This window comes from Pristiophorus japonicus, chromosome 1 (assembly GCF_044704955.1).
Source record: "Pristiophorus japonicus isolate sPriJap1 chromosome 1, sPriJap1.hap1, whole genome shotgun sequence".
Lineage (NCBI taxonomy): Eukaryota > Metazoa > Chordata > Chondrichthyes > Pristiophoridae > Pristiophorus > Pristiophorus japonicus.
In genome coordinates, this window is record NC_091977.1 from 89,774,229 (window position 1) to 89,801,443 (window position 27,215).

The following is a 27,215-nucleotide window of genomic DNA, read 5'->3' on the forward strand; positions in this document are numbered from 1 at the left end:
GCGTAAATTAGCATGGTCTCCTCTTCCCCTGCCATGAAGGTCTGAGCTATCAACGCCGCCCCTTCTAAAGTCAAGTCCTTGATCTCTATGAGCTTCCTGAAAATCCCGACATGATTAATGCCCTCAATGAATATGTCCCTTAGCATCTCCCCCCTGCAGGCGTCTGTGAACTTACAGAGATTGGCCAAGCGCTGCAGGTCCGCAACGAACTAAGAGATATATTGTTCCTCCCGATGCCGGTGTGTGTAGAACCGGTGCCGGGTCATCTGTACGCTACTCGCCGGCTTGAGATGCTCACTGACCAGCTGGCTGAGCTCTTCAAAGGACTTGTCCGCTGGCTTTTGAGGTGCGAGCAGGTTCTTTCATCAGTGCATACGTCTGTGGTCCACAGCTGGTCAGTAGATGCGCCCTCCGTTTGTCAACCGCTGTCGCTCCGAGCCAGTCCTTCGTGACAAAGCTCTGCTGGAGTCTTTTCACGAAGTCGTCCCAGTCCTCACCCACACAGTAACGTTCCTCTGTGCTACCGATGGCCATCCTCGTGGTTCGGTGATTCCGGTTTCTCGTCGCCAAATGTGGTGTCCCTGCACCTTACTACAAACTCATACAAGGCATGTACTGCAGACACAGTCAATACGTAACCTTAACCTTTATTCCCATGACCAAGGAGTGCTGACCCTGAGTGGGACCTCCCCTTTTATACCTGGAAACCCAGGTGAGGAGTGTGTCCCACAAGTTCACCCCCTGTGGTCAGGGTGTGCATTTCTAGAGTATAAGTACAGTGTACAGGAGTTGCATGAAGGTTACAGTTACATGAAGGTTACCGTTGGATGATGGTTACATACATGACATCACCTCCCCCTTACGTCTTTTTCTGTCAAAGGTTAAGTCTGTCAGATAGTCGACGCTCTCTCGTGGAGCGCCGCAGTTGTGGCTCTGGTGGCTGAGCCTCGGCACGCGTCCCTGTCACCTGAGGTGATTCCGGGCTGGCCGCAGGGACAGTGCATGCTGTGGATTGTCCTCGTTGCTCGTCCACTGGCAGTGGTGTGGGTGACATCTCATGCTCTTCTTCATGTTCCTCCGTGTCTATGCTGAACCTTTTCTTTACGTGGTCCAAGTGTTTGCGGCATAACTTCCCATTGTTTAGTCTGACCACCATGACCCTATTCCCTTCTTTGCTAATTACTGTGTCCTCAAGCCACTTGGGTCCCAAAGCATGGTTAAGAACAAATACCGGGTCATCCATTTCTATACACCTCCTCCTTGAGTTTCAATCATGGAACTCGGTTTGGGACTGGTGCTTACCCTCAACAATGTCTGCCAGGGCTGGGTGAATGAGGGACAGCCACGTTTTAAGCGTGTGTTTCATGAGGAGTTCCGCTGGCGGGACTCCCGTGAGCGAGTGTGGGCGGGACCTGTAGGCTAGCAGGAGGCGCGATAGGCAGTGCTGAAGGGAGGGTCCTTGGATGCGTAGCATGCCCTGTTTTATGACTTGGACTGCACGTTCCGCCTGGCCATTGGAAGCCGGCTTGAATGGCACTGTCCGGACGTGTTTGATCCCATTGCCCAACATAAACTGCTGGAATTCATGGCTGGTGAAACACGGGCCATTGTCGCTAACCAGGATGTCCGGCAAGCCGTGGGTCGCGCAAACCGTACGCAAACTCTCCACGGTGATGGATGTCGTGCACGAGTTTAATATGACGCACTCGATCCATTTCGAGTATGCATCAACAACGATCAGGAACATTTTCCCCATGAACGGACCCGCATAGTCTACGTGAATACGTGACTATGGCCTGGTAGGCCAGGGCCACGGGCTGAGTGGGGCCTCCCTTGGGGCATTGCCCAGCTGGGCACATGTCGTGCACCTGCGAACCCAGTGTTCCAGGTCTGAGTCAATCCCCGGCCACTATACATGTGACCGGGCAATGGCCTTCATTAACACGATGCCAGGGTGCTCGCTGTGGTGTTCCCTGATGAATGCTTCCCTGCCTTTCTGGGGCATGACTACCCGGCTACCCCATAGCAGGCAGTTAGCTTGGATGGAGAGCTCATCCATCTGTCTCTGAAATGGTCTGACCTCCTCGGGCCACGCCCTGTGTGCGGGCGCCCAATCACCAGTCAGGACACATTTCTTTATCATGGATAGGAGAGGGTCTCTGTTGGTCCAGAGTTTGATCTGGCGGGTTGTGATGGGGGAGCCTGCGGTGTCAAAAGCCTCAACGGCCATGACCATCTCAGCGCTTTGCTCCGCTGCCCCCTCGGTGGTGGCCAGTGGGAGCCCGCTGAGCGCGTCAGAGCAATTTTCGGTGCCTGGCCAGTGCCGTATGGTGTAGCCATACGCAGCCAGCGTGAGAGCCCATCGCTGTATGCGAGCTGATGCATTGGCATTGACAGCCTTGCTGTCGGATAACAGGGATGTTAACGACTTGTGGTCTGTCTCTAGCTCGAACCGTCTACCGAAAAGGTACTGGTGCATCTTTTTCACACTGTAAACACAAGCGAGTGCTTCCTTTTCAACCATGCCGTATCCACGCTCTGCCTGGGAGAGTGACCTGGAGGCATAAGCCACCGGTTGGAGTCGGCTGTCGTCATTACCCTGCTGCAACACACACCCAACCCCGTAGGACGATGCATCGCACGTTAAAATTATTTTTTTACAGGGGTCATACAAAGTCAACAGTTTGTTAGAGCACAGCAGGTTCCTCGCCTTATTGAAAGCCGTTCTTGACAGTCCCCCCAAAGCCATTCACAACCTTTACGCAGGAGCATGCGCAATAGCTCCAACAATGTGCTTAAGTTCAGCAGGAAGTTCCCGAAATAGTTCAAAAGTCCCAGGAATGATCGCAACTCTGACATGTTGCCGGGCCTTGGCGCCCGGCGGATCATCTCCGTTTTTGATTCAGTGGGCTGGATCCCGTCTGCGGCAACCCTCCTGCTTAAAAACTCGACCTCTGGTGCCAAAAACACACACTTGGCCTTTTTCAGCCGCAAACCTACCCGGTCCAGTCAGCAATAGCACCTCCTCCAGGTTGTGGAGGTGCTCCTCGGTGTCTCGATCCATTATAAGGATGTCGTCTTGGAATACGATTGTTCTAGGAATGGATTTGAGCAAGCTTTCCATGTTTCTCTGAAAGATAGCTGCTGCCGAACGAATGCCAAATGGACACCTGTTGTAGATAAATAATCCCTTGTGCGTCATGATAGTGGTCAGAAGCTTGGATTCTTCAGCCAGTTCCTGAGTCATGTGAGGCAAAAGGTCCTCCACTCTTGGGAGCGGGTATTGGTCTTGCAGCGACACTCGGTTGATGGTTGCTTTGTAGTCGCCAGAAATCCTGACCGAGCCATATGCTTTAAGGACAGGAACGATGGGACTTGCCCAGTCGCTGAATTCAACGGCCGAAATGATGCCCTCTCTGAGCAGCCTGTCCAATTCACTTTCAATTTTCTCACACATCACATACAGCACCGCTCTGGCTTTGTGGTGCACTGGGTCTGGCATCCGGAGTGATGCGTATCACTACTTTAATGCCCTTGAACATTCGGACACCGGGTTGAAACAGTGACCCGAATTTTGATGGGACCTGTGAGCATGAACTTCGCTCCACAGATGAAATGGTGTGCCCATCACCCCATTTCCAATTCATCTCGGCTAGCCAACTCCTCCCCAAGAGCGCAGGGCCATTTCCCGGGATGATCCAGAGTGGCAGACGGTTCTGTGATCCATTATGTGTTACCACCAAGTTTGCACTGCCTAGCACTACGATGATCTCTTTGGTGTACGTCCGTAGCTGCATGTCAATGCGTTCCAGTTTGGGTCTGCTAGCTTTGTGTGGCCATAGTCTCTCAAATTGTTGGGCGCTCATAAGTGCCTGCCTAACTCCCGTATCCAGCTCCATGCGCACCGGGATGCCATTCAATAAAACTTTCATCATCATGGGTGGCGTTTTAGTGTATGAACTGTGGACATCAGCCACGTGAACCCGCTGAACTTCAGCATCCATGGCTTTTCCCCAGGCATCATCCTGCATTGCAGACCCCTCGTCTGGTTCCTCTGTCTCGCAGATTAGTCTCGCCACAGCCTTTTTGCACATCCTGGCCAAGTGTCCACTGACATTACAAATCCTACAGGTATATTGCTGGAACCTGCAGCTTTTCACAGTATGTCTACCCCCCCATCTCCAGCATGAACTGAGATTGTTGTTAACAAATGGACTGTTACCAGGCATTCCTCTCTGATTGCCCATTTGATTGTTTCTAAGCACACTGATGGTGGGTGTTAATGGTCCCATCGCGGGACTTATTGTTCCTCGTGATGGCGTGAATTACCGATCCCCTTTCCATTGTCCCTGTTGCGGGCCCACCCTAGAGTCTGTTGCTGCCTGGGCAGTTTCGAAATGCCTTTGCCTGCCTGCGGGGTCCATAGCCGTGTTCACAATGTTAACTCCCTATTCTGTCGCCACATTGGGACCAGGGCTGCGTGCGTAAATTAGCATGGTCTCCTCTTCCCCTGCCATGAAGGTCTGAGCTATCAACGCCGCCCCTTCTAAAGTCAAGTCCTTGATCTCTATGAGCTTCCTGAAAATCCCGACATGATTAATGCCCTCAATGAATATGTCCCTTAGCATCTCCCCCCTGCAGGCATCTGTGAACTTACAGAGATTGGCCAAGCGCTGCAGGTCCGCAACGAACTAAGAGATATATTGTTCCTCCCGATGCCGGTGTGTGTAGAACCGGTGCCGGGCCATCTGTACGCTACTCGCCGGCTTGAGATGCTCACTGACCAGCTGGCTGAGCTCTTCAAAGGACTTGTCCGCTGGCTTTTGGGGTGCGAGCAGGTCTTTCATCAGTGCATACGTCTGTGGTCCACAGCTGGTCAGTAGATGCGCCCTCCGTTTGTCAACCGCTGTCGCTCCGAGCCAGTCCTTCGTGACAAAGCTCTGCTGGAGTCTTTTCACGAAGTCGTCCCAGTCCTCACCCACACAGTAACGTTCCTCTGTGCTACCGATGGCCATCCTCGTGGTTCGGTGATTCCGGTTTCTCGTCGCCAAATGTGGTGTCCCTGCACCTTACTACAAACTCACACAAGGCATGTACTGCAGACACAGTCAATACGTAACCTTAACCTTTATTCCCATGACCAAGGAGTGCTGACCCTGAGTGGGACCTCCCCTTTTATACCTGGAAACCCAGGTGAGGAGTGTCTCCCACAAGTTCACCCCCTGTGGTCAGGGTGTGCATTTCTAGAGTATAAGTACAGTGTACAGGAGTTGCATGAAGGTTACAGTTACACAAAGATTACCGTTGCATGATGGTTACATACATGACAGAGATTAACAGAATTCAAAAATACAATAAATTAAGAAATGGTGGGGAGGAAAATTCAATTTTGGTAGGGCCACAAAATAGGAGGTAGCTAATTGGCCCCCTGTTATACATTCCACCCCTTCTATTGGCAATCCCCCTCTGAGAGGCTGTAGAATAGATACTGGTGAAATGAGAAAATGTCACACTGGTGTAGTGGAAGAATCTCTTCTGAGGTTGAGGCTGAGGCACGTTGTTGGGACAGGGTAGAGGCAGTTTTACTCTGCATCTAATTGCACTATAGGTGACCTAGAAGTGCTTGATGCTGACACTGAAAGCAATGAAATCCCTCATCTTGAGCAAAACAGGAGTTGTGACTTGTGTAACATCAGGCCTATCGAATCCAACAACAACCATTACACATTTAATTAAAAAGGACACACAACTAACATATAAAAATATTAATTCATTCAAAATTAATAACCGTTACATATGAAATCCATTTTTGAATGTTTATATGAAATGATGTTTGACATTAGACACAGCTTAATGATCTCATAAAGTTGAGAGTGCGAGCTGATCCTTTTAATTAAAAAATGTCCTGCTGAAAGATTTTAGTTGTTATTGAAGAGACTCGATAATGGTGAAATTGAATGAATTACAATCATTTCAAATTTCTGTCTGTTGCATTTTAATCATGTTGGACATATTATCAACTTCAAGTGACATTGCTCATAAGCGGTTTCAGTCAGACAGTTTTAGCCATAAATATCAAATCTATGATTGCTTCTTTTAACGAGATTATTATATTTTCTTTTTCAAACTTCACCATAATAGCCTTTTGTTTAGATCTCATCTCTGTTTAAAGGCCTTTACATAAAATGAACGGGACTTTGGCCCAGCTTTCAACTACTGCAGCTGTGAACCATCTAATGCTTAAAGAAGCTTTCAGACAGGGCTCTTTAAAACCTAGTTCTCGTCAGACAATGTGAAAGACTTGGCACGCAGGTTGATGTATGTAGTCCGTGGTGGTTTCAATGTGTACTAAAATACAGTGGGAAGTCTTGGCATGGAATTTTAATGTGGCCATTTGGTTTGAGGCACACACTAACTACTATTGTACTTTGGCTCAGCAAGCCAAACTCTAATGCACTGAGTTGTTAAGTGTTTGTAAAAAGTTCAATAATTAATTACTAATAGTTCTGTAATAAATTTTAACTAGATTAAATAAATCTGTACCATTTATGAAATTCAAGAGAAGGAAAGCTTGGTAAATGATTTGAAAAAACTTGGGGCGGAGGGGGAGATTTCCTCTGTGCACTTGGAGTAAACTAAATTGCAAACCTGTGTATTAAAAATGTGAAATATTGCACATAGTGCACAGAAGAAACTTTCCCCCCACAATTGGCAAATAATGTGTTGCACTTTAAGAATGTTCATATTTAATTTAAGTGTAATACAGGAAGTAACCAAATCAGGCCTCTTATGAAAATCTCAATTTGAACTTTGCTTGTATTAATTTAAAAAATGCACGTAAAGCCATGGCACAAATAGTCTTTATTCAGTCATTGATTTACTAGAGATTATGCATTTGTGATATGTATGCTATAGGTAAAGGATAAGCAAGTCAACATTGGTTTGGATTTTCAGTTAGTTTCAATCCAAACTAATACCAGCACATCAGAGCAGAAGTAAAATAATTGTCAGGAATTAGTACAGGCAAAAATTTGGCTCTGATTACTTTTATGTCAGTTCAGAATTCATGCTAAACAGTGAATTCTACCATTTTTCAAGAAACATGTCTTCATTGAAGCAGTAATGTTTGAGTGTGTATCATTTGTAACTTAATATGGAGCCATAGAAATACTGGAGAAGAGAGGCATCCACTTACAAAAGTTAACAGTAAAATTAACTTTGTCGGATAAGTTACAACCCGTGGGTAAAATAAAATTATGATAGGCACAGGTCCTTAAGAGTACTTCATGTTCAACATACTTTCAAATTCAAATGGCAGTACCTTCTAATGTTTTGCTTGAAGGCCTTCATATAAAATGAATGAGACTTTGGCCAGTGTTTCATTGAGCCATCTAATGCTTAAAGAAGATATCAGCCACTACGATATGCAATAATTATTTGGAGCACAACTAATTTCAAATATCTAATTTTTGCATGGGATAATTTTATTATCTTTAATTAGCTAGCATCTTGGCTCAAAGTGTTACAAATTGGGTAGATTCGAGAACTTATATAAAGAACAGAATCTCAATAAGATCAACCTGTTTTTTTAAGGTATAGAATACTATAACGCTGCTTGATTTGGATCAGATGTAATGGTTTCTGCTGGCTGTCTTTGCAATAAATGAATCTAAAGCATATTCAATAACCTTGATTAAGTGCATCACTGTAACAGTCAGCAGCTTCTTTTCACATTGAAAATTGAATCCATATTATGATTGCAATACCAATCTAATTAACATTGCCAGAAGGCTATACATAATTCTGAAGTACTTATTCATCCCAGTGGATGCTCTGTGGAGCAGAGTAGTTTCTGTGCTGTGATCATGGGAATGTCATCTCTGTAAAATAATTGTCAGATTTGAATAATGGACACGTTAGTATAGGTGGATATTGTGGAGCTTTTCTCACTGTCTTTTGTGCAGAGGTCAGAAAGTAATTTTGCAGGGCATTCCATTAGATAATTAAATAACTGGGTTAAGTCAATGGTCTGTGGAAAGTGCAGCTCGAAGGGTAATATGGTAAACCCTCTTTCCGTACTTAATTTTTTTTTGAATGAGTCAACTGTAATGGTGGAGCAAGCACAACTCTTTCAAGTGACAATATAATGCAATTTTCCACACAAGTGAGGGATTTCTCTATCAACCATTGCTCCGTGATTTATTTTGTTCTCTTTATTATTAAAAAAAAACAATTGTCATTTGTTTTAATATGTGTAAGCTGTTTTAAGCTGCCACCTTGCGGTATCACCAGTAATAAGGCACATACCTTGATATTTCACCAGATAAAAAACATTTTTTTTTCACCTATTTGAAGTAGTGCCCATGAATACAATCCAAATAAAAAATAAAATGAAATCCAGAAAGAAACTTTAGTTGTTAAAAGACTGTGTACTAAATTTGTCATAATTTATTTTTTAAGACCTTATTTGACACACTTGAAGCAAAAAACATTTTCATCTGTATACCTACATAATAAATGTCCCGCTATTAACATACTTCAGCTGTATTTTAATTTATTTTTATCTGTCAGTAAAACAATATACATTTTTTTAAACTTTTCTTCAAATTCAGTATGGGAATGAACCATGACAATAATCATCCATCCTGTGCAGATGGCCTCCATATCATGTCTGGGGAATGGATCAAAGGACAAAATTTGGGGGATGTATCCTGGTCCCGGTGCAGCAGAGATGATCTGGAAAGATTTCTCAGGTATGTACATACCAGATTTCCATTGCTACTGAAATTGTGTCCATAGCTGTTGTTTTGTTGCAACATTTTAATATAGCAGATAATAGGCCTTGAATAAACAATAAAATGTAAATGTAAAGAACTAGTTTATCAGCCAATTTTTTTCTCCAGTTTCCATTGTTAGATCTAAAGAGAAAGATAAGAGTTTACTTTAAAGAGGTATCACTGGGTTTAATTTCCTCTGGTAGTGTGCCGATTAACGGACTTGTGTACAATTCCTTTCTGTGCAATTTTGGAGCAGTCATTAATCTGTTGGGTGGAGTAATTGTGTGAATAAAATGCAAATGTGTTAACGAATATGCCATCAGAGGAAATGAAACCCCTAAGTGTATTTTGAGTATACTTAGGCATTTAACCATTTTAAGTCAATAACTTATTGGCATAATTGCATTCCGTTAGAGAGAACATCCTGTAATGAAATATTTATCACATTGTTAACTTTCAATATAGCATTGTTTGCAATAGTGTTCCCATATGGCATAATATTTTTCCTCTTAGAAACATAGAAAATAGGTGCAGGAGTAGGCCATGCGGCCCTTCGAGCCTGCACCACCATTCAATATGATCACGGCTGGTCATGCAACTTCAGTACCCTATTCCTGCTTTCTCTCCATATTCCTTGATCCCTTTAGCCGTAAGGGCCATATCTAACCAGATTTTGAATATATCTGACGAACTGGCCTCAGCAACTTTCTGTGGTAGAGCATTCCATAGGTTCACAATTCTCTGAGTGGAGAAATTTCTCCTCATCTCGGACCTAAATGGCTTACCCCTTATCCTTAAACTGTGACCCCTGGTTCTGGACTTCCCCAACATCAGGAACATTCTTCCTGCATCTAACCTGTCCAATCCCATCAGAATTTTATATGTTTCTATGAGGTCTCCTCTCATTCATCTAAATTCCAGTGAATATAAGCCTAGTCAATACAGTCTTTCTTCATATGTAAGTCCTACCATCCCGGGAATCAGTCTGGTGAACCTTCGCTGCACTCCCTCAATAGCAAGAATATCCTTCGTCAGATTAGACCAAAACTGTACACAATATTCAAGGTGTGGCCTCACCAAGGCCCTGTACAACTGCAGTAAGACCTCCCTGCTCCTACACTCAAATCCTCTCGCTATGAAGGCCAACATGTCATTTGCCTTCTTCACCGCCTGCTGTATCTGCATGACTGATGTACCATGGCACCCAGGTCTCGTTGCATCTCCCCTTTTCCTAATCTGTCACCATTCAGATAATATTCTGCCTTCCTGTTTTTGCCACCAAAGTGGATAACCTCACATTTATCCATATTATACTGCATTTGCCATGCATTTTCCCACTCACCTAACCTGTCCAAGTCACCCTGCAACCTCTTAGCTTCCTCCTCACAGCTCACACTGCCACCCAGCTTAGTGTCATCTGCAAACTTGGAGATATTACATTCAATTCCTTCTTCCAAATCATTAATGTATATTGTAAATAGCTGAGGTCCCAGCAATGAACCCTGCGGTAGCCCACTAGTCATTGCCTGCCATTCTGAAAAGGACCCGTTTATTCCTACTCTTTGCTTCCTGTCTGCCAACCAGTTCTCTATGCACATCAATATATTACCCCTAATACCATGTGCTTTAATTTTGCACACTAATCTCTTGTGCGGGACCTTGTCAAAATCCTTCTGAAAGTCCAAATACACCACATCCACTGGTTCTCCCTTGTCCGCTCTGCTAGTTACATCCTCAAAAAATTCTAGAAGATTTGTCAAGCATGATTTCCCTTTCATAAATCCATACTGACTTGGACCGATCCTGTCACTGCTTTCCAAATACGCTGCTATGATATCTTTAATAATTGATTCCAACATTTTCCCCACCACCGATGTCAGGCTAACTGGTCTATAATTCCCTGTTTTCTCTCACCCTCCTTTTTTAAAAAGTGGGGTTACATTAGCTACCCTCCAATCTATAGGACCTGTTCCAGAGTCTATAGAATGTTGGAAAATTGACCACCAATGCATCTACTATTTCTAGGACCACTTCCTTAAGTACTCTGGGATGCAGACTATCAGGCCCTGGGGATTTATCGGCCTTCAATCCCATCAATTTCTCTAACACAATTTCCTGATTAATAAGGATTTCCTTCAGTTCCTCCTTCTCGCTAGGCCCTCAGTCCCCTAGTATTTCCAGAAGGTTATTTATGTCTTCCTTAGTGAAGACAGAACCAAAGTATTTGTTCAATTGGTCTGCCATTTCTTTGTTCCCCATTATACATTCACCTGATTCTGACTGCAAGAGACCTACATTTATCTTCACTAATCTTTTTCTCTTCACATATCTATAGAAGCTTTTGCAGTCAGTTTTTATGTTCCCTGCAAGCTTCCTCTCATACTCTATTTTTCCACTCCTAATTAAACCCATTGTCCTCCTCTGCTGAATTCTAAATTTCTCCTAGTCCTCAGGTTTGCTGCTTTTTCTGGCCAATTTATATACCTCTTCCTTGGTATTTAACACTATCCCTAATTTCCCTTGTAAGTCACGGTTAAGGTTAATACTTCCAGGATTTGCTGTAAATTTGGACCACAGCAGCATTTAAATGTGATTCATTTGATCATTTATGTTTTCTATACATCTGTGCATATGTAGTGAATGCATGACTGCCAACTGTAATATAAGTTTTTACAGAACCTGAAAAAGTTGTGAGTTGGTTATACTGGTCAAATCATGGTCTAGAAATTTGTTGACACAGTGCCTGTTTTACAGGTGTAAAATGGGTGCCTAAGCATCAATATGGCAGGCGTCACTGAAAGTATGCTGCCCACCATATTGGCAAAGGTGATGTATAGGCATCCAGGGCTCGCACCTGAAATAGGTGTTCGGCCCTTTGAATATGCAAATTACAGATGGCAACTTGTTTGACATATCCTGGAGATGTGATCATACAGCATTTGATTACATGGCACCATTAATATGATGCTTAATCACATGAAATTTGATCAAGTGACATTGCCCACTGTTTGCAAACATTATTGCATTTAGTGAAGTACTGTAGGAGTGTGAAATATTAGACGAGATAAACATAGTGGGAGAGGAAGTATTAAGGGGCTTAGCAGCTTTGAAAGTGGATAAATCCCCAGGCTCGGATGAAATGTATCCCGGGCTGTTAAGAGAAACAAAAGAGGAAATAGCAGAGGCTCTGACCATCATTTTCCAGTCCTCTCCGGCTACGCCTGGTCCATACCTCATCACAGCCTTAATCAAGGTATGGACACAAGAGATGAATGCCAGAAGAAAAATTAGAGTAACTGTCTGCGATATTAAGGCAGCATTCAACCAAGTATGGCACCAAAGTGCCAAGTAAAACTGAGGTCAATGTGAATCAAGGGAAAAATCCTCCAGTCGCTGGATTCATACTGCACACAGGACGATGGTCACTTTGGTTGAAGGCAAAGCATCACAGTCCCAGGACATCGCTGTGTAGGAGTTCCTCAGGGCAACATTCTCAGCGCAATCATCTTCAGTGACTTCATCAACAACCTTTCTCCTTAGTAAAAACAGAGGGACCGAAATTCGGCCTCCCGATAAGGCCTGTTACCGCCGGAAAGCAGCGGCCACGCGGTGGTGTCAAATGGCCACCAGTTTGTGTTCAAATGGCCGCCGCTTCCAAAATTCAGCAGCTGCATTTCAGCAGCGGTATGCAGATCAGCCCCTCACCCCCCCCCCACCCCCCCCACTTCCACAGCGCTCCTGCAGATACGCTGTTAAAGACGGCATCACAGTGCACACCGCCGTGGCTACGGCCCGGAAGTTAAATTCACCAAAAAAACTTACTAGACCGCCTGTTGTTGCTCGTGACTGTTTTTTGTGTCGGTGCACTGTGCCGGCTGAAGAACGACAGCGGACATCAAACGCGTGTTCCGTGCGAGTCGATTTTTTTGAACGATAGTTTCTCTGAGTTTAAAGACATTTCTCTGTGGCACTTTTGACTACCGCATTCAGTACTAGTGGGCTGGAGGCCTCACTTGGAACCTACAGAGGCCTCATTGCGGAGGCTCGGCTTGCAGAGGCAATGAGCTCAATGCTGGTAGTGCAACACCAGGTCAGATTGTGCATGGCAGGGAGGCACGGAGAAGGAGGTGCTGCTGTCTGCAACGGCTCCGGAGGCAGCGGGCAAGGGAGGCAGCAGCCACGGATGGCCAACGTAGGGAAGGGCCTGGAAATGGGGAGCGACCTCGGTGCCGAGATGTGGCCCTGGAAGGACGTGCCGTGAGGAGGGTCAGGTACGCTGACCCCCCCACCCCAGCACCAGATGGTGGGCGAGATACCACAAAGGGAGGATGCTCAGGAGGCAGATGCATGCTCCTCCTGTGGCAGCTGGCTCATTGCCTTCTCCCTCTTTGCCGAGGACCAAGAGGGAGAAGGCAATGAGCCAGCTGCCACAGGAGGAGCCGACCAGAGAGGTGGGACAAGAAGGCTCTATCGCGGAAGGATCTATAGGCAGCAGTTTTCATTCATGGACCTGATGGATGACCAGTGTCTACGTCGACTCAGATTCAGGAAAGACATCATGAAGGAGTTGTGCAATTTCCTGCAGCCAGATCTCCAGCCACAGACCAAGCTGAGGACAGCTCTGAGCGTGGCAACCTGACCATTGCACTGAATTTTTACGCCACTGGCTCCTTCCAATCGGCAACTGCAGACATCTCTAACACATCGCAGTTCTCTGCCCATCACGCTATCCGGCAAGTGACCAATGCTCTCTAAAGGAGAAGGGGCGAATACATTTCTTTCCCCATGACCAGGGAGAAGCTGATGGAAGGCCAGACCGGCTTTGTGCACATTGCCAGCTTCCCCAGGATTTAAGGTGTCATAGATTGCACACATGTCGCCCTGAGGGCGCCACAGCACAATGCTGAGGCCTTCATCAACCGAAAAGGATTCCACTTCCTCAATGTCCAGATGGTGTGCGACCACCAGCGCAAGATCATGGCAGTTGATGCCTTCATCCTGTGCCAGACCGGTGTGCCCATCTTTTCTGGGGCAAATCAAGATTGCGGGTGGCTGCTTGGGGACAAAGAGTACCCTTTGTGCACTTGGTTGCTCACTTCCCTTTGCAACCCCAGGACTGCAGCGCAGCATGCATATAACGATGCACATACATCCACCAGGTGCCTGATTGAACAGTGCATCGGGATGCTGAAGCAGAGGTTCCTTTGACTGGATCGGTCTGGTGGAGTGTTGCAGTACTCACCTGAGCGCGTCTCCCTTTTCGTGGTGGTGTGCTGCCTGCTTCACAACCTGGCAATCATGAGGGGCCAGCCATTGGAGAACAAGCCGCCAGTAGCACCTGAGGAGGAGGCGCAGGAGCACGATGTGCACGAGGAGGAAGGGAAGAGGACCAGCATGCGGGTCGCCGGCCACGCAGCTGGCATCGTCGCCATCCAAACCCTGCAAGGGAAGTACAGACCCGGCTCATAGCTGCTCATTTCTGATGAGCTATTGCCCACCTCACCCTTTATGTATCTCAATGACCATCCCAATGACCCCTTTCAGACATTATTACCCACAGTGAAATGAGAGACCTGCACATCCTATCCAAAGAAGCACTGAGATGCTCGTTCCCATGTGCATTTGCTACAATGGTAGTTGCCACATCTCCAAGGAGCCGGGGCATCACAGCTGGATCCGCACGGTCAATCTGGGAGTCTACCATCGTCTGCACACTGCGCAGAGCTGTCCACAATGCGGGAGGCGGACTCCTCCACACTCCTCGCCTCTCGGGCACCCTAGCAATTGCCTCCAGCATCTGGGATAGCCTGCACCCTTCTTTCATAAGCCACAACATTGATGGGCTCGTCTGAGTCCTCCTCAGCAGAACTCGCCTATGCACTCGTCCCCCTGGAGAGCTGGCACCTGAGGTTGCCTTTGCCCTTCACCATGCTGCAGCCCGTTAGGCCCCAGTGCAGACTCCTCTCCTAAGTCTAACTGACCCAACCGCGTACTCCCAGTATCTGAGTGGCTCCTGTCAGTGTGGGAGGCAATAACGTGGTGCTGCCAGCAGTGTCCCCCTCTTCTTCCGCCCCATGGGGTAGGACATCGACATATCCAGTGGTATCCAGGGTGTGGTCCACGCTCGGACTCCTAATGGCCTGTAAGGTATCGACATGGTCATGGCTGCCAGTGCCCTCAAGGCTGGCATCCTGGCTTGGGGTAGCAAACTCATCCTCCAGCGGGTCTCCCTGGCTTTGGTTGCCACTGGCCTCAAGGCTGTCGTCCTGTTTTGGGTTCAACTTGCTTCCGCGCACGGTCCCTGGTATTGGCTCCCACTCAGTCTCTCACCTGCAAGCATAAATGGCACGAGGACTCCTCTGAGGGGGAGGTAAGGAATTACAGCATGCAGGCTGCAACTTGCACAGTATCGTAAGCAAACAAGTTCCCTGGACCTGATGGCTTACATCCTAGGGTCTTAAAGAAGTAGCTGCAGAGATAGTGGATGTATTGGTTGCAATCTACCAAAATTCCCTGGATTCTGGGGCGGACCCACCGGATCGGAAAACTGCAAATGTAACGCCCCTATTTACAAAAGGAGGCAGACAAAAAGCAGGAAACTATAGACCAGTTAGCCTAACATCTGTCGTTGGGAAAATGTTGGAGTCCATTATTAAGAAAGCAGCAGCGGGACATTTGGAAAAGCATGATTCAAGCAAGCAGAGTCAGCATGGTTTTATGAAAGGGAAATCATGTTTGACAAATTTTCTGGAGTTCTTTGAGGATGTAATGAGCAGGGTGGATAAGGGGGAACCAGTAGATGTGGTGTATTTGGATTTTCAGAAGGCATTCGATAAGGTGCCACATAGAAACATAGAAAATAGGTGCAGGAGTAGGCCATTCGGCCCTTTGAGCCTGCACCACCATTCAATATGATCATGGCTGATCAGGCATTTCAGTACCCCATTCCTGCTTTCTCTCCATACCCCTTGATCCCTTTAGCCGTGAGGGCCACATCTAATTCCCTTTTGAATATATCTAATGAACTGGCCACAACAACTTTCTGTGGTAGAGAATTCCACAGGTTCACAACTCTCTGAGTGAAGAAGTTTCTCCTCATCTCGGTCCTAAATGGCTTACCCCTTATTCTTAGACTGTGACCCCCTGGTTCTGGACTTCCCCAACATCGGGAACATTCTTCCTGCATCTAACCTGTCCAATCCCATCAGAATTTTATATATTTCTATGAGATCCCCTCTCATTCTTCTAAATTCCATTGAATACAAGCCTAGTCGATCCAGTCTTTCTTCATATGTCAGTCCTGTCATCCCGGGAATCAGTCTGGTGAACCTTCGCTGCACTCCCTCAATAGCAAGAATGTCCTGCCTCAGATTAGGAGACCAAAACTGTACACAATATTCAAGGTGTGGCCTTATCAAGGCCCTGTACAACTGTAGTAAGACCCCACTGCTCCTAAAAGGTTACTGCACAAGACAAAAACTCATGGGGTTGGGAGTAATATATTAGCATTGATAGAGGATTAGTTAACTATCAGAAAAGAGAAAGTCGGGATAAATGGGTCATTTTCTGGTTGGCAAACAATGACTAGTGGGGTGCCGCAGGGATCGGTGCTGGGGCCTCAACTATTTACAATCTATGTTAATGGCTTGGATGAAGGGACCAAGTGTAATGTAGCCAAGTTTGCTGATGATAAAAAGATGGGTGGGAAAGCAAATTGTGAGGAGGACACAAAAAATCTGCAAAGGGATACAGACAGGCTAAGTGAGTGGGCAAAAATTTGGCAGATGGAGTAAATGTGAGATTATCCACTTTGGCAAAAATAATAGAAAAGCAAATTATAATCTAAATGGAGAAAAATTGCAAAGGGCTGCAGTACAGAGGGACCTGGGGGTCCTTGTGCATGAAACACAAAAAGTGTGCAGGTACAGCAAGTAATCAGGAAGGCAAATGGAATGTTGGCCTTTATTGCAAGGGGAATAGAGTATAAAAGCAGAGAAGTCCTGCTAACACTGTACAGGATATTGGTAAGGTCACACCTGGAGTACTACGTACAGTTTGGGTCACCATCTTTAAGGAAGGATATACTTGCATTGGAGGCTGTTCAGAGAAGGTTCACTAAATTGATTCTGGAGATGAGAGTTTGGGCCTATACACATTGGAGTTTAGAAGAATGAGAGGTGATCTTATTGAAGCATATAAGATAATGAGGGGGCTCGACAAGGTGGATGCAGAGAGGATATTTCCACTCATAGGGGAAATTAAAACTAGGGGACATAGGGCTCGAGTTTCCTCGTTTTTTGCATGCTTAACACCCACTTAATGTCCATTTTACCACTGAAATGACATGTAGCGCCCATATATCGTCCATTTTGACACAAAATGGAAACCATCGGGTAATTTTCGGAAACTTATCGCCGAGCGTTACTTTCCCCATGTGCGTAACGCCGGGAAAAAATAATACCGCCCACCCATTTTTGGGACGGAATCATCAGAATAGGCGAAACCAAAGGCCATAATATCACCCAGCGTTACTTTCCGCACGGAATTAACGCTGAGATTCAATAATTCCGCCCGCCCATTTGTTTTTTGTCGTAAAGAGCACATTGGGTGAAACTAACGCCCAGGAGATTGCCCGCCGTCACTTTCACCACCTCGCACACATTTGCCCACAATATCGCTCGCCCAAAAAAACGCCCAGAAAAAGTGGAACTGTTCTGACCTAAAGCCAGCGGTGTGACTGCCATTTTTAAAATCGCAAGTCGCTTCATTCAAAAGGCTGCTTCAACTTCGGTGGAGTTTACATTGACTCTGGAGTTCTTCTCAAATGAAGTGACCATCTCAACAGACATATTTTCAGACTCAGGACTATTGGGGGTTTACTCTAGATGTATTTTAGTGAGGAAATTATTGCTTCTGATCAATCGCTATTATACTTTCATTGCAATGGGGCCAGCCATTTCTCAGCCTGCATCGATTAATAGGCAGATGCTGCAAAGTGCAGATGGCTCAATGTGTGATGCACATCATTATGTCACCAATTTAAGACGTGCAAGAATGAGAAGGGCCAGACCATACACACCCCGCACGTACAGGGAAAAGAGGTCTTACCTCGACGTGTCTGACCTCACCTGCCTTCGGAGACTGCGCTTCCACAAGGTGGTGATCAATGAAATATGCGAGGTCATCAGGCCACATATGCAGCCTGCCATCAGGACATCAGTGTCGGTCAAGGTCATCGCGGCACTGTCTTTCTATGCATCTGGTTCCTTTTGGGCCTCCGCGGTCGAGATTTTCCCTCTGTCTCGCCATGCCACCCATCGCTGCATTAGACAGGTCACAGAGGCCCTTTACGCAAGAAGGATGGACTTTATCAGCTTTCCCATGACCACGGAGGCTCAGACTGACAGGGCTGGAGCATTCTACCACATTGCGAAGTTCCCCAGGGTGCAGGGAGCTATACAGTGAACTCACATCGCCATGCGGCCACCTTCTCAGGACCTGGAGCATTTTCGTAACAGAAAAGGATTTCACTCCCTGAAGGTCCAACTATTTGTCGACCACAACCAGATCATCATGGCAGTGAATGTCAAATGTCCGGGCACTTTCGATGAGGCTCACATCCTGCATGAGAGTGCTGTCTCTGACATCTTTAAGAGTCAGCCACAAGGACAATTCTGGATGCTTGGTGATAACCGATATGGCCTAGCCACCTGGCTGATGACCTCCCCCTGCGTGACACCCACACTGAGGCCGAGAAGCAATACAACCAGAGCCACAGAGACACACGCAATGTGGTCCACAAAACAATAGCTGTGCTTAAGCAGCACTTCAGATGTCTGGACCACTCAGGAGGGGAGCTACAATACAACCCTGAGCAAGTAGGTAAATTTGCGATCGTGTGCTGCAAAACACAAATGAGGTTATTAGAGGAGAAGGGGTTGCTAGGGTCACAAGGTGAGTCAAGCGCTACACACAGCATATGCATGACAAAAGCACCACCGCTATCAAAATCATCACAGACATCACATTTCACGACCATCAACACATTTGCATTGCAATGATTTTCATCAGGCCAGCATTATTTCTAGGCCAATTTTAGAAATCATCTATCATATATGATTGTTCGGATATGAGTGGATGTGGCATCTATTAACTTTACCTCACGCAATGGTGTAAATTTACTCACGTGGCATCACTTCAGGGTCTGCAGATGCTTCCGTGGCTGTCCGGGTGTGCTTCCCCATGAGTGCGAGTACCTGCTCCTCCATGTCAGTGCTGTCACTGGGGACTGGTGGCCCCCCACCCGTTCACCTCTGCATGAATCTCATCGTCGATAGCTTCTTCTATAAAAGGTGACAGGATGACATGGCATGAGATCATTGCATAATATCATTTGTGAGACTGATGCAACACATAACCGACAGATGTAATCATGATGATTATGATAATCATCATTTTTTATCTAAAGACATGCACAGTGACCACAGGTTTTGAGTAAAACATTCCCATAAAAGTGAAAGACCTCACATCTGCTGATAGTCACTCATGACTTTTACAAAACAAATTATATAAATACCTAAGTACATATAAATAAATGTAATACTCTTGCGGATCTCACAAGGTCGTTCCATTGTTTGCGGCATTGGTTGCCCTCACACACCTCGTTGGCCGCCGATGAAACCACCTCTGCTATCTCAGTCCGTATTTTCTGGTAGGCCTTTGGGGTAGGCTTCCCACACCCTCTCTTTGTCAAATCACCCCAGCGTAACTAGACCTCCTGCAGGAGGGAGACATTTGCCTGGTCTGAGAACCTCCTCGTTCTTTTGCACCCTCCAATGTGCTCCTCTCCCACCTCACTGCTCTCGCCAGCATCAGTCTCCACAGCTTGCTGTGATGCCTCCTCCTCTCCCTCCATTATAGGCCAAATTCGGGTAAATATGTGGCTGGTAACAGCTAATTTTTGTTTCCCTATTTGCTATAAAGCTCTAAAGTCTCCCTCCTTCCTCCTAAAGCAGCCACACCAAACCCACACACGCCTTCAGTCCCCCTCAGCTCCCTCTCTGTCTCCTCTTCTGTGCATGTCATGATGACCCTTGACCTCCTGACTCACGGGAATCGAGCATTGCCATGCCGTTGCTAAGGACAGCGACACTTTATGGCAGAAGGTCAGCGAGATTTAACGCTGCCGCCCATTTGATATCGCTCGCGGTAACGCCCATTTTAAAAAATGGAGACTAGATGCTTTGAGAATGGGCGAGAAACCGTCAATCTGAAAACCCATTTTTACTGCCCACGCCGGAAATAACGCCCATTTTTGGGCGATAAGCACAAAAGTGTAAATTCTAGCCCATAGTCTCAGAATAAGGGCCTGCCGATTTTAAACTGAGATGAGGAGGAATTTCCTCTCTCAGAGGGTTGTAAATCTACGGAATTCTCTGCCCCAGAGAGGATGGGTCATTGAATAAGTTCAAGAGTGAGAATGTGTGGGAGTCGCAGCGGGACCTGAGAGGCAAAATTCGAAAGAGTGACGTCAGAGTAAAAAAAGTCACGTCGGCACACAGGAAAGAGCTGATTGGTGAGTAGTTGGTGAGTGTTTTTTTTAAGTTAGTTCATAGTATATTAAATAGAGACATGGTAAGGCAGTTCAGTACTGTGGAATATACGTCCTGTGCCATGTGGGAAGTCCTAAATGCTTCTCTTAGCCTGGATGACTACGTGGGCGAGAAGTGTCACCAGCTACAGCGACTCGAGATCCGTGTTTCGGAGCTTGAGCGGCAGCTGGAGTCACTGCGATGCATCTGCGAGGCTGAGAACTTTGTGAATAGCACGTTTCAGGAGGTGGTCACCCCACAGCTTAGGATTATGCAGGCAGAGAGGGAATGGGTGACCGCCAGACAGAAGAGGAGGAACAGGCAGGTAGTGCAGGAGTCCCCTGAGTGCATCTCATTCTCCAACTAGGATTCTGTTCTGAGTACGGGTGGTGGCAATGGTTCCTCTGGGCAGTGCAGCGAGAGCCAAATCCATGGCACCATGGGTGGCTCAGCGGTACAAGGGGGGAAGAAGCAGAGTGGAAGAGCAATAGTGGTAGGGGATTCAATAGTTGGGGGAGCAGACAGGCGTTTCTGCGGCCGCAGACGTGACTCCAGGATGATATGTTGCCTCCCTGATGCCAGGGTCAAGGATGCCACCGAATGGCTGCAGGACATTCTGTGGGGGAGGGTGAACAGCCAGAGGTCCTGGTCCACATCGGTACCAATGACCTAGGTAGAAAGAGGGATGAGGTCCTGCAGGGAGATTTTAGGGAGCTCGAAGAGAGATTAAAAAGCAAGACCTCAAAGGTAGCAATCTCTGGATTACTCCCGGTACGACATGCTCATGAGTACAGAAATAGGAGGATAGAGCAGATGAATGTGTGGCTGGAGAAATAGTGCAGGAGGGAGGGCTTTCGATTCCTGACGTATTGGGACCATTTCTGAGGGAGGTGGGACATGTACAAGCCGGACGTGTTACACCTCAACAGAGCCGGGACCAATATCCTCGTGGGGCGGTGTGGGGCAGTGGGGTTTACTGGTGCTGTTGGGGAGGGTTTAAACTAGCTTGGCAGGGGATGGAGACCTGAGAATAGATTCAGAAGGGAGAGAAGCAAAGCTGGAATTGAAAAGCAGAAAATTAGAAAGTGAATTTGGAAGGCAGAGGAAACAGAGAGAAAATAAATGACAAGGGAGTTTGGCAGTGCTAAATGATATATACTTCAATACAAGGAGTCTAGGAAATAAGGCAGATAAGCTGAGAGCACAAGTAGACATTTGGGAGTATGATATTAAAGCTATTACTGAGACATGGCTGAAAGAACGGCAGGTATGGGAACTCAACATTCCTAGTTACAAGGTTTTAGGACGGGATAGAGAGGGGGATAAAAAAAGGACGGAAGGGGTCACAATATTAATTAAAGAAACAATTACAGCTGTGAGGAGGGATGATATGTTAGAAGGATCGTCAAATGAAGCTATATAGGTTGAATTGAGGAACAAAAAAGTGGCGATCACACTGCTGGGAATGTATTAAAGACCCCCAAACAGTCAGTGAGAGATAGAAGAACAACTATTTCTGAGAAGTGCAAAAACTATAGGGCAGTAATTGTAGGGGATTTCAACTACCCTAGCATTAACTAGGATAGAAATAGTGTGAAAGGTATAGAGGGTACAGAATTCCTTGAATGCATTCAGGAGAACCTTTTTAGCCAGTATGTAGCAAGCCCAACAAGGGAGAAGGTGGTTCTGGGCTTAGTTTTAGGGAATGAACCTGGGCAGGTGGAAGGGGTATCAGTGGGAGAGCATTTTGGTGCTAGTAATCATAATTCAGTTAGATTTAGGGTAGTTGTGGAAAAGGACAAAAATAGACCAGGAATTAAAGTTCACAATTGGAGGAAAGCAAATTTTACTAAGCTGAGATGTGATTCAGCTAAAGTGGACTGGAAACAGTTGCTGGAAGGTAAATCAGTGACAGAGCATTCCCCTATCGCTACCCTGCACTTTTGCCTTCTCCTTTCTCTTTGACTTTTTAAATTTCCGCTCACTGGATCCTTCCCCCCCCACCACTATTTAGTTTAAAGCCTTATCTACAGCTCTAGTTATTCGATTCGCCAAGACAATGATCCCAGCCTGGTTCAAGTGAAATCTGTCCCAATGGAACAGCTCCCTCCTATCCCAGTACTGGTGCCAGTGCCCCATTAATTGAAACCCATTCCTCCCACACCAATCTTTGAGCCATGCATTCATCTCTCTGATCCTATTTACCCTATGGTTGATGGGTGTTTTTATGACTGGAAGACTGTTTCCGGTGGGGTTCTGCAAGGCACAGTATTAGGTCCCTTGCTTTTTGTGGTGTATATCAATGATTTAGACTTGAATGTAGGGGGTATGATTAAGAAGTTTGCAGATGATACAAAAATTGGCTGTGTGGTTGATATTGAAGAAGAAAGCTGTAGACTGCAGGAAGATATCAATGAACTGGTCAAGTGGGCAGAACGGAGGCAAATGGAATTCAATGTGGAGAAGTGTGAGTTCGTGCACTTGGGGAAGTCTAACAAGGCAAGGGAATACACATTAAATGGTAGGACACTGAGAAGTGTACAGGAACAAAGGGACCTTGGTGTGCAGGTCCACAGATCCCTGAAGATAGCAGGCCAAGTAGATAAGGTGGTTAAGAAAGCATATGGAATACTTGCCTTTGTTAGCCGAGGCTTAGAATACAAGAGCAGGGAGGTTATGCATGAACTGTACAAAACACCAGTTAGGCCACAGCTAGTGTACTGCATGCAGTTCTGGTCACCACATTACAGGAAAGATGTGATTGCACTGGAAGGGAGATTGCACTGCAGAGGAGATTTACAAGAATGTTGCCTGAACTGGAGAATTTTAGCTATGAGGAAAGGATGGATAGGCTGGGTTTGTTTTCTTTGGAACAGAGGAGGCTGAGGGGAGACCTGATTTAGGTGAATAAAATTAAGAGGGGCCTAGATAGAGTGGATAGGAAGGACCTCTTTCCCTTAGCAGAAGGGTCAACAGCCAGGGGGCATAGATTTAAAATAATTGGTAGGAGGTTTAGAGGGGAATTGAAGGGAATTTTTTTCACCCAGCGGGTGCTGGGGGTATGCCTAAAAGGATGGTAGAAACCCTCTCCACTATTAAAAAGTACTTGGATTTGCACTGGAACCTACAAGGCTACGGACCAAGAACTGGAAAGTGGGATTAGGCTGGATAGCTCTTTGTCGACCGACGCGGAAACGATGGGCCGAAATGGCCGCCTTCCGTGCTGGTAAGTTCTATAATTCTATGAAAAGATTTGACACGGAGTCTCATAAAAAGAAATTAGGGCAGATGACCCAAAGATTGGTCAAAGAGGTAGGTTTTAAGGAGCATCTTAAAGGGGGATAGAGAGGTGAGGAAGTTTAGGGAGGGAGATTCAGAGCTTAGGGCCTAGGCAACTGAAGGCACAGTCATCGATGGTTGAGCAATTATAACCTGGGATGTTCAAGAGGGCAGAATTTGAGGAGCGCAGTTATCTTGGGAGGTTATGGGTCTGAAGGAGATCACAGAGATAGGGAGGGGCAAGGCCATTTGTAAACAAGGATGAGAATTTTGAAATCAAGGCATTGCTTAAGCATGAGCCAGTGGATGTCAGCGAGCACAGGGGTGATGGGTGAACTGGACTTGGTGCGAGTTAGAACACGAGTAGCCAAGTTTTGGATGACCTCAAGTTTACGTAGCGTAGAATGTGGGAGGCCAGCCAGGAGTGCATTGGAATAGTCAAGTATAGAGGTAACAAAAGCATGGATGAGGGTTTCAGCAGCAGATGAGCTGAGCAGGGGCGGAGACGGGCAATGTTATGGAGGTGGAAATAGGCAGTTTTAGTTATGCCGCGGATATGTGGTCGGAAGCTCATTTCATAAAGAAAATGAAGAGAGGTTAGAAAAAACGGTCAGATACAACAGGAAATTTCCAGCAGCACACTCAGAAGTGTCAAGACAATGCATGCATAGAGCTGTCTATTTGTCTTCGAGGGAATGGAGGAGGGCACAAATTGTCACCGCAAAATGGCTGGCACAGGGACTGTCGCTTCTCCATCACCCACAGCTTGGTTAGACTATGACCCCAGGAGTGCCTTTACTTCTAGAGGGGTTAGAACTTGTAACTCGAGAGCGAGAGGTTGTCTCCTGTAGCTGCGATTCCAATATATTACAGACAAGTTTCTTCTGCAAGAAGAGTGCATTGGCTGCAAGAGGCTCAGATACCTTGCACACTGTGAGCATTCACAGAATGGCAGGGGTTGATAGCAGCTCGAAGGGAGCAAGGACATGAAAGATGAAGCATCAAAGGGTAAGAATGCATAGCAGATTGTGAAGGGTGAAGCAGATTGTGAAGGGTGAAGGGACGGTTAGGGCTGCAATCTAATACTGAAGCAGGGAGTGACATTGAGGGTTGACAAAGCATTAATGACATTAGCCTGATCTATTACCTATGCTACCTAAATTGGAGGGATGTCCTGGGGTCATGGAGGTAGGCCTCACATCTGCTGCCACTCCATGGACATTGCACAAGCAGCTTGAATTTGTTTTCATCTTGCCACCGATCCCAAATATGACATCCATCTTTTGCTGTATCATACCTAAAGCTATATACTGCATCATGCTCTGTGAAGTTTGGCTTCCTTTTCGTCCCTTTGTTCGGTTCCTAAAGGACTTGAATTCAACTGGCCCCTTTAAGTGACTGCAGGCTTTTTAAGTCCTGCGTTACACCTTGAATCTGCGCCTGTTCTCTGATATCCCCTGCCTTCCTGGAACAAATTCCCAATTGCTGGTGGGACTCCCTTCCTTGACCCATCCAGCAGTATTGAAATTAGCTGACCACAGGATTTCTAATGCGGTCAGGGGCAGTCAGTGACTGCTTCAGGTCTGGTGGCAGCAGTGGGGACCCAGTCATTTAAGGGCCATTATGTTTACCTTCCATAAGCGGAGTTGCCCTATACAATAGCTCTGAACCACTTGTAGACATGTTTGATACCACTCACCACCGCCCTTCCCTCACAACACCACTCTTTCCCAGTGAAGATAATTATGTCAGGATAGTTTTCTGGGATCAGGCGGACACCCAAGTAATCAGGAGCTGTAGGCTCAATAAACACAAAGTGCTGCATCTCCGTAATGAGCTCAAGGGTGAAATTTGAGCTCCACATTGACAGAAGTCATGCTGTGCTTGTCTATGTAAAAAGGTCGTACCAGGATTAACATGCTTTGCTTTTGGTTCAGTTGAAAAGCAAGTGGAAGTCTCAGCTGAAAACCTCCGTCATTCGCGTTAATTTGTGACTTTCTGATTTAAAAAGCCTGTTAGAAGGGCAAAAAAAAACAGAATGCACTTTTCTGCGAATAGGCTTTCTAAATTTCAGAGAACTGTTCAGTTGTATGCATTTGCTTCTCAGACCACATTTCCCTACTGGAAGCATTATTGTACAGTGTCAGCTGTGGCTCAGTGGGTAGCACATTTGTCTCTGAGTCAGAAGATTGTGGGCTCAAGTCTCACTTCAGAGACGTGAGCACACTGCAGTGCTGAGGGAATGCTGCACTGTCACAGGTGCTGTCTTTCGATAAGATGTTATAAACTGAGGCCTTGTCTGCTCTTTCAGGTTGACGTAAATAATCCCATGGCACTATTTCAAAGGAGAGCAGGGGCGTTATCTCTGGTGTCTTGGCCAATATTTATCCCTCAATCAACATAACAAAACCAGATAATCTGGTCATTATCAAATGTTTCTTGGAGCTTGCTGAGTGCAAATTGGCTGCCGCATTTCCTACATTACTACAGTGACTACACTCCAAAAGTACTTCATTGGTTGCAAAGCATTTTGGGATGTCCTGAGGTTGTGAAAGGCGCAATATAAATGCTAGTCTTTCTTCTTTCTTTCTTTCAATGGGTATGCAACTGTTTTGTGGTGCAATATGTAAATAATCTATCCTCATTTGCATCAAAGAAGTGGGGGGGTTGATCCTCTTCTGGTAAGTCAATGATAGGCAATAGTGTGCTGTTTTTTATTTGTGGATCATGTTGGCTGATATTTATTATGGTATACCCAAATTTACATGACAGCACATCTCCTGTCAGATTTTATCTCCTTCTTCCTGAGGTAACCTGAGGTGTGTACATACCCAAATGCATGATCCTAACACCTGAGAAGTGTGTAACTGGAAACCAGAATTCTGTATTGAAAAAGTGGCAATTTATTTTTGTCCACTCAGTTGCAATTTTACAGACTGCTGCAAACCAAGTGTGGCACGTTACATGAGGTGCCATCATTTGTCTGTTGTTGTCATGTCCTTTTTATATTTCTTACAGTTGCGTAATATATATTTATTAAGAGCTCAAAGAGTTTCAGTTTACTGGTATTTAGCAACGTTTCTGTGACACAAGTCACATTTGTAGAAAATTTGCTAAGAATCACCAATGAATAGTCCATAATCTGCTTACTGTCATATATTTGGTTGGCAAGTTCTGTTCTGTCTTGCGAACGCTCTGCTCTATTTCATCGCAAAGTGGCCCATAATGTGTTACACACCCTATGTAAAACAGAAGAGCAACAATCCAAGTGAATTTAACACGACATTTGAAGCAGGTTTAGTTTCACTTTATTGAAGATTGCAGGTTGGATCCCAAGTCGTTACTGTTTGTTTATCTCAGCTAGGTTCTCAGCTAAGGTCTTTGAATATATCTAAAGTGAAGATAGACATCAGTGAATAATAAGGGAGTCAAGGGTTATGGGGAGTGGGCGGGGAAGTAGAGTTGAGGCCAGGATCAGAACAGCCATGACCTTATTGAATGGCAGAGCAGGTTCGAGGGGCCAAATGGCCTATTTCTGCTCCTATTTCTTATGTTCTTATGTTTGTCA

The 27,215-nt window shown here is 45.9% G+C and overlaps 1 protein-coding gene across 1 annotated transcript in view; it reads left to right on the forward strand.

Moving 5' to 3' along the window:
* Positions 1 to 27,215, forward strand: part of LOC139227543 (A disintegrin and metalloproteinase with thrombospondin motifs 19-like) — a 768,564-nt gene that overhangs the window by 312,532 nt on the left and 428,817 nt on the right. Inside the window, exon 9 of the mRNA XM_070858408.1 lies at positions 8,613 to 8,753. Coding sequence (XP_070714509.1) covers positions 8,613 to 8,753 — 141 coding nt within the window. The remainder of the gene's footprint in view (positions 1 to 8,612; positions 8,754 to 27,215) is intronic.